The following is a 7,385-nucleotide window of genomic DNA, read 5'->3' on the forward strand; positions in this document are numbered from 1 at the left end:
TGTGTGTGTGTGTGTGTGTGTGTGTGTGTGTGTGTGTGTGTGTGTGTGTGTGTGTGTGTGTGTGTGTGTGTGTGTGTGTGTGTGTGTGTGTGTGTGTGTGTGTGTGTGGTAGGCTACTGCCTACAGATGGTCTGGTCAAGTCAAGACCGATAGTTTCCTGTTGGTGAGACTGAACAATCGTGGGAAAGTCAGAAAGAAATGGGCTTCATCTTAACAGTATAAAGGGGCTTCCTCTCCTTTATATGCTCTGGTGTGAAAGAACTGAGCAGGTAAAAGCAAACAAGCACCTGGTAAGCATCCACCGTATTGCTTATCACCGGTCCGGTGTTTTCAGAACAGTGTACATGAAGGACATGGGAAAAGGTGTACATGACATCCCAATACTGTCTCCTCTCCCTTCAACTGCACCAATTATATGAAAGACCAGGATTGGTGAATGACAGGTAGACATCCTCCATTTTCGTGTTGGCTACTGTTTATGAAGAAGAGATGGGAGAGGAGGGCACTTGCCAGGGAGAACTGGCAAACTATGGTCCTTGTCCTTCCCCTGTTAAAACCACAAAATCCCAGTTTTTACAAAACCTTATCACTACAAGAATATGACAATGCTGCACTTGAGAACATGCTCTGTCAGTTCAACAGCTACATCCAGTGGAGAAACCGCAGAACTGCACCCCACCAACATTCTGGATGTAGCTACCACTAGTACGCTCTTTCATTTTATGGGAAAATACACAAAGTTGCTTCCATCACGGTAACGATATTACACTTTATTAACTGTCTAAGGTCCGTTTTGCGCGTTCCACCTTTATACAAGGAGTGGGAAGGGAAGCTGGTCCTAGGTCTGTCCACGCAGTCCGGTCATCACTAGTTACCACACCCACAAAGTTATGATTATGGCTAAACCCCACCTATTTCTACAAGTTATCTTCTTAAACTCTGATTTTAAACCTAACCCTAACCTTAATCCACACTTTAACCACACGGATAATCTTATTCCTAACCCCAACCTTAAATTAAGACCAAAAAGCACATTTTTGTTTTCATGAATTTTTACGATATAGACCATTTTGACTTTGTGTCTGCGGTAACTAGTGACAACCGCAAATGGTCATAACGCATACATTTTCTAGCATGGAAGCCATGGGGAAGGAGAAGGTCGTTCTAAATTTGCATACCAACTTTTGATTGGCTATAATTCTTCACACGTTTGCATGGTTCAAGATACAACGATGTAATTGGTCGACTATGTCGCGCCAAATGTCACATGGTCCTGGTTTTCGCGCGGAAAATGCACTTTCTTTCCCACAGCGTGCGTTGTACAGTCGAAAGGAGACGGTAGAGACTTTAGAAACTATTTCATATATTCATATTTTTGTTTTAATCCAGTGAAAATATGGATCTTGTACAGCCGACTCAGGAAAATGCGGGACAGATGGTGAAGGACGAGTTGGCAGAGAAATGCCAGAAGCTTTTCCAGGCTTTCTTAGAAGAGTAAGTGAAATAATGACATGATAATGTTATTGTTCTTGGTACATTGTTAGCTAGCTAGCTAATAGCTATTGGATAGCTATCAAAACTGTATCATATAGCTAAACGTCAATGTTATGGCTGGATTTACTTTATTAATAGTGTGCTAACTAACTATTTTAATCGTATTTTACCAAGTTTTTGGAACTGTTGAAACCTAGCTAGCTGGCTAACTTAGCTTACAAGCTAGTTGGAGTTGGCTAACACGATGTGCATGTCTAACATATCCAGTCTAGCTTCATACTAGTCTTCTATAACCACAGTTATACATCAGTTATACATCAAAATGGGATGCATACAACTAATAAAAAGGTTCTATTTATGTGTGTGTCTCTGTGTGTGTGTGTGTGTGTGTGTGTGTGTGTGTGTGTGTGTGTGTGTAGGTACCAGACAGCAGACGGTGAGGTGAAGTATGTCCGTGATGCTGAGGAGCTGATCAGGCCAGAGAGAAACACTCTGCTGGTCTCCTTCACTGATCTGGAAGGATTTAATCAGGAACTGGCAACCACCGTCCAGGAGGAGTTCTACAGGTAGCTACAGATCTAGGATCATATTTAAATCCCTCATTCAATCTTAGGAGGGGCACTACACTCCATAAAATAGAACAGTGTGATGTTTTGGTCATAGACCTTTATAAGGCCCTCCCCAAACTCTAACAGAACACTTAGAACTAGAGGTCGACCGATTATGATTTTTCAACACCGATAACCGATTAATTGAAGGACCAAAAAAAATCTGATACCAATTAATCGGCCGATTTTTATATATATATTTGTAATAATGACAATTACAACAATACTGAATGAACACTTTTATTTTTACTTAATATAATACATAAATAAAATAAATTTAGTCTCAAATAAATTATGAAACATGTTCAATTTGGTTTAAATAATGCAAAAACAGTGTTGGAGAAGAACGCAAACGTGCAATATGTGCCATGTAAAAAAGCTAACGTTTAAGTTCCTTACTCAGAAGAACATATGAAAGCTGGTGGTTCCTTTTAGCATGAGTCTTTAGGTTGTAGTTATTATAGGAATTATAGGACTATTTCTCTCTATACCATTTGTATTTCATTTACCTTTGACTATTGGATGTTCTTATAGGCACTATAGTATTGCTAGCCTAATCTCGGGAGTTAATAGGCTTGAAGTCATAAACAGAGCTGTGCTTCAAGCATTGCAAAGAGCTGCTGGAAAACGCAGGAAAGTGCTGTTTGAATGAATGCTTATGAGCCTGCTGCTGCCTACCACCGCTCAGTCAGACTGCTCTATCAATATCAAATCATAGACTTAACTATAATATAATAAACTATAATAAACACACAGAAATACGAGCCATAGGTCATTAATATGGTCAAATCCGGAAACTATCATTTCGAAAACAAAACGTTTATTCTTTCAGTGAAATACTGAACTGTTCCGTATTTTATCGAACGGGTGACATCCCTAAGTCTAAATATTGCTGTTACATTGCACAACCTTCAATGTTATGTCATAATTATGTAAAATTCTGGCAAATTAAGTACAGTCTTTGTTAGGAAGAAATGGTCTTTACACAGTTCGCAACGAGCCAGGCGGCCCAAACTGCTGCATATACCCTGACTCTACTTGCACAGAACACAAGAGAAGTGACACAATTTCCCTAGTTAATATTGCCTGCTAACATTGATTTATTTTAACTAAATATGCAGGTTTCAGAAAAGATACTTGTGTATTGATTTTAAGAAAAGCATTGATGTTTATGGTTAGGTACATTGGTGCAACGACAGTGCTTTTTTCGCAAATGCGCTTGTTAAGTCATCACCCGTTTGGCGAAGTAGGCTGTGATTCGATGATTAATTAACAGGCACCGCATTGATTATATGCAACACAGGACAAGCTATTTAAACTAGTAATATCATCAACCATGTGTAGTTAACTAGTGATTATGGTAAGATTGATTGTTTTTCATAAGATACGCTTAATGCTAGCTAGCAACTTACCTTGGCTCCTTGCTGCACTTGCGTAACAGGTGGTCAGCCTGCCACGCAGTCTCCTCGTGGAGTGCAATGTAATCGACCATAATCGGTGTCCAAAAATGGCGATTACCGATTGTTATGAAAACTTGAAATCGACCCTAATTAATCGACCATACCGATTTGTCGAGCTCTACTTAGAACCTTTGTGTGTTCATGTTATTGAAGATCTTAGCGTTACTATGTCCACCTAACAAGCTCTCTATTCTTCTTTCTGCTTCTACCTCTCCTCCACTTCAGAGTGTATCCCTTCCTTTGCCGTGCGGTGAGGAACTTTGCTAGGGATCATGGGAATGTCCCAGTGAATAAGGAGTTCTACTTGGCCATTCAGGACCTGCCCACCAGACACAAGTAAGAGACACATACCTGAAGACAAATGTTTCAAGTCACACAAATGGTGTTCTGTTCTCTAAGATGTTTTGTGTGTGATCTGACAGTGTTTGTTTTGTGTTATAGGATCCGTGAGCTGTCCTCCCTGCGTATCGGCTCTCTGGTGCGGATCAGTGCACAGGTAGTGAGGACACACCCCGTACACCCAGAACTGGTGAGTCACACACCGTATACCCACAGCTTGTGAGTGAGGCCAAATAATGCTTCCTAAAAACTCTTGAGATGTATGACATCTGTGTCTGATCCTCTCTGTTTTGCCTCCATCAGGTGAGCGGGACGTTCCTGTGTCTGGACTGCCAGGGGGTGTGTCCGGACGTGCCCCAGCAGTTCAAGTACGCACCGCCCACCGTCTGCAGGAACCCCGTCTGCAGCAACCGCGCTCGCTTCCACCTAGACACACACCGCTCCAAGTTCATCGACTTCCAGAAGGTAGACATTTACATTTTTTGTCATTTTGTGACTTACAGCAATTAGGGTTAAGTGCCTTGCTCAAGGGAACAACGTCTGATTTTTCACCTAGTCGGCTCGAGAATTCTGTCAGATATCATCTAATTAACTTCGTCACCTCAACAACTTGGTCCTCTTCAGAATAGTAGGAAGGCACGCGTGTGATTGTTTGTGTGTCAGTAATGTTACGTGTGTGTGTGTGTCTGAGTCTGAAACTTGTGTGTGTTATGCGTGTGTATGTCTAACCTCTGTGTGTGTGTGTAGGTGCGTATCCAGGAGACCCAGGCAGAGCTGCCCAGAGGGTCCATCCCCCGCTCTCTAGAGGTGATTCTGAGGGCTGAGGCTGTGGAGACGGCCCAGGCCGGAGACCGCTGTGATATCACTGGCTCACTCATAGTGGTTCCCGACGTCTCCCAGCTCAGCACCGCAGGTATGTACACACACAAACAAACACACACACACACACACACTGGCATGACACGTACACAGGTCATACAGACACACAACAGGACTAATTTCCCATCTCTCTAGGTGTGCGAGCAGAGACCAGTTCCCGTGTAGGAGGGAGACAGGGTTATGAGAACGAGGGCCTTCGCGGTCTTAAAGCATTGGGTGTCAGAGAGCTGTCCTACAGACTGGCCTTCCTCGCCTGCCATGTGGCTCCTACCAACCCCAGGGTACAACACACACACAAACTTCGACACACACACTCACCCAACCATCGAGACACACACATACACACACACCCAAACATCGACACACACTCACCCAAACATCGAGACACACACATACACACACACGCAAACATCGACACACACTCACCCAACCATCGAGACACACACACTCACACTACTTCAGGCTACAAACTAGTATACATGTAATGCATGCATGTACAACATTTGTTTGAAGGGAGTTGTAATCGTGCGTGTGTGTGTGTGTGTAGTTTGGAGGGAAGGAGCTGCGTGATGAGGATCAGACAGCAGAGAGCATCAAAAGCCAGATGTCAGTTCAGGAGTGGGAGAAGGTGTTTGAGATGAGCCAAGACAAGAACCTCTACCACAACCTCGGCACCAGCCTGTTCCCAACTATACACGGTCAGTACTACACTGTTACTACTACTATGTTATTACCACAGCCTTTGCATGTGGTATTCTGTGTGTGTGTGCAAAATGTGTATAACGTGTGTGTGTGTGTGTAATGTGTGTTTGTGTAGGTAACGATGAGGTGAAGCGTGGTATCCTGTTGATGTTGTTTGGGGGTGTTCCTAAGACCACCATGGAGGGAACGTCTCTCAGAGGAGATGTCAACGTCTGCATTGTCGGAGACCCCTCTACCGCTAAGAGCCAGTTCCTCAAGTAAGACCTCTACACCCTGCACACTATACACTCCACACTGTCTACCTACATGTACAGGGCCTTGACTTAGGCTATTCTACATTTTGTTGTGTTATAACCTGAATTCAAAATTGATTAAATATTGTATTTTTTTCCTCACCCATCTTACACACAATCACAAATTGAAATCATGTTATTAGACATTTTTTATTTATTTATGAAATACAGAAATATCTAGCTCCATTCTGGGGTTTTTTATGATGAAAAACTGCCCAATCCTTAACGGTTACAAGCATACCCATAACATGATGCAGCCATCACTATGCTTGAACATATGGAGACTAGTACTCAGTAATGTGTTGTATTGGATTTGCCCCAAATGTAACACTTTCAGGACAAAAAGTTAATTTCTTTGCCATATTTTTTGAGGTATTACTTTAGTGCTTTGTTGCAAACAGGATGGGTGTTTTGGAATATTTATATTCTGTACAGGCTTCCTTCTTTTCCCTCTGTCAATTAGGTTAGTATTGTGGAGTAACTGCAATGTTGTTGATCCATCCTCAATTTTCTCCTATCACAGCCATTAAACTGTTTTAAAGCCACCAATGGTCTCTTGGTGAAATCCCTGAGCGGTTTCCTTCCTCTCCAGCAACTGATTTAGGAAGGACGCCTGTAGTGACGAGGTGTATTGATACACCATCCAAAGTGTAATTAATAACTTCACCACGCCCAAAGAGATATTCAATGTCTGCTTTTTTTATTTTGACCCATCTACCAATAGGTGCCCTTCTTTGCGAGGCATTGGAAAAGCACCCTGGTCTTTGTGGCTGAATCTGTGTTTGAAATTCAATTCCTGGCTGAGGGACCTTACATATAATTGTATGTGTGTGGTACAGAGATGAGGTAGTCATTCAAAAATCATATTAAGCACTAGTTTTGCACACACAAAGAGTCCATGCAACTTATTATGTGACTTACTCCTGAACTTTGTTTAGTCTTGCCACAGCAAAGGGGTTGAATACTTACTGACTCAAGACATTTCAGCTTTTCATTTGTGATGAGTTACATTTTTTTTGGGAAAACACAATTCCACTTTGATGTATGTGACCAAATATCTCAAGTTAAAACATTTCAAATTCAGGCTGTAACACAGCAATATGTGTGAAAAGTCAAGGGGTGTGAATACTTTCTGAAGGCACTGTATGAGACTCCTCTGTCAAAAATCATTCCTCAAGTGAATCCCTCCACCCTTTAGCCTCCACACTTGTGCCTCTACTCACTTGCACATTACCCATCTACCCTCACACAAAACCACCGACACATCCCCATTATACCCACACCACACCCGTACACTCTCAGCCTCCTAGCCTTACACCTCCCCCTATACCCACACCACACCCGTACACTCTCAGCCTCCTAGCCTTACACCTCCCCCTATACCCACACCACACCCGTACACTCTCAGCCTCCTAGCCTTACACCTCCCCCTATACCCACACTACACCTGTACACTGTCTCCTAGCCTTACACACTGTCCCCTATACCCACACTACACCTGTACACTCTGTCTCCTAGCCTTACACCTCCCCCTATACCCACACTACACCTGTACACTCTGTCTCCTAGCCTTACACCTCCCCCTATACCCACACTACACCTGTACACTC

The 7,385-nt window shown here is 42.8% G+C and overlaps 1 protein-coding gene across 1 annotated transcript in view; it reads left to right on the forward strand.

The window, feature by feature from the left end:
• The first annotated feature begins 1,312 nt into the window (after positions 1–1,312).
• The window catches only part of mcm6 (minichromosome maintenance complex component 6), a 12,713-nt gene continuing 6,640 nt past the window's right edge, over positions 1,313–7,385 (forward strand). Inside the window, exons 1-9 of the mRNA XM_039004270.1 lie at positions 1,313–1,494; positions 1,914–2,060; positions 3,788–3,898; positions 4,004–4,091; positions 4,205–4,366; positions 4,649–4,814; positions 4,916–5,061; positions 5,328–5,478; positions 5,598–5,739. Of these exons, the coding sequence (XP_038860198.1) occupies positions 1,397–1,494; positions 1,914–2,060; positions 3,788–3,898; positions 4,004–4,091; positions 4,205–4,366; positions 4,649–4,814; positions 4,916–5,061; positions 5,328–5,478; positions 5,598–5,739 (1,211 nt within the window). The 5' untranslated portion in view covers positions 1,313–1,396. The remainder of the gene's footprint in view (positions 1,495–1,913; positions 2,061–3,787; positions 3,899–4,003; positions 4,092–4,204; positions 4,367–4,648; positions 4,815–4,915; positions 5,062–5,327; positions 5,479–5,597; positions 5,740–7,385) is intronic.

Source organism: Salvelinus namaycush, chromosome 11, assembly GCF_016432855.1.
Source record: "Salvelinus namaycush isolate Seneca chromosome 11, SaNama_1.0, whole genome shotgun sequence".
In the NCBI taxonomy this organism is placed as follows: Eukaryota; Metazoa; Chordata; class Actinopteri; order Salmoniformes; family Salmonidae; genus Salvelinus; species Salvelinus namaycush.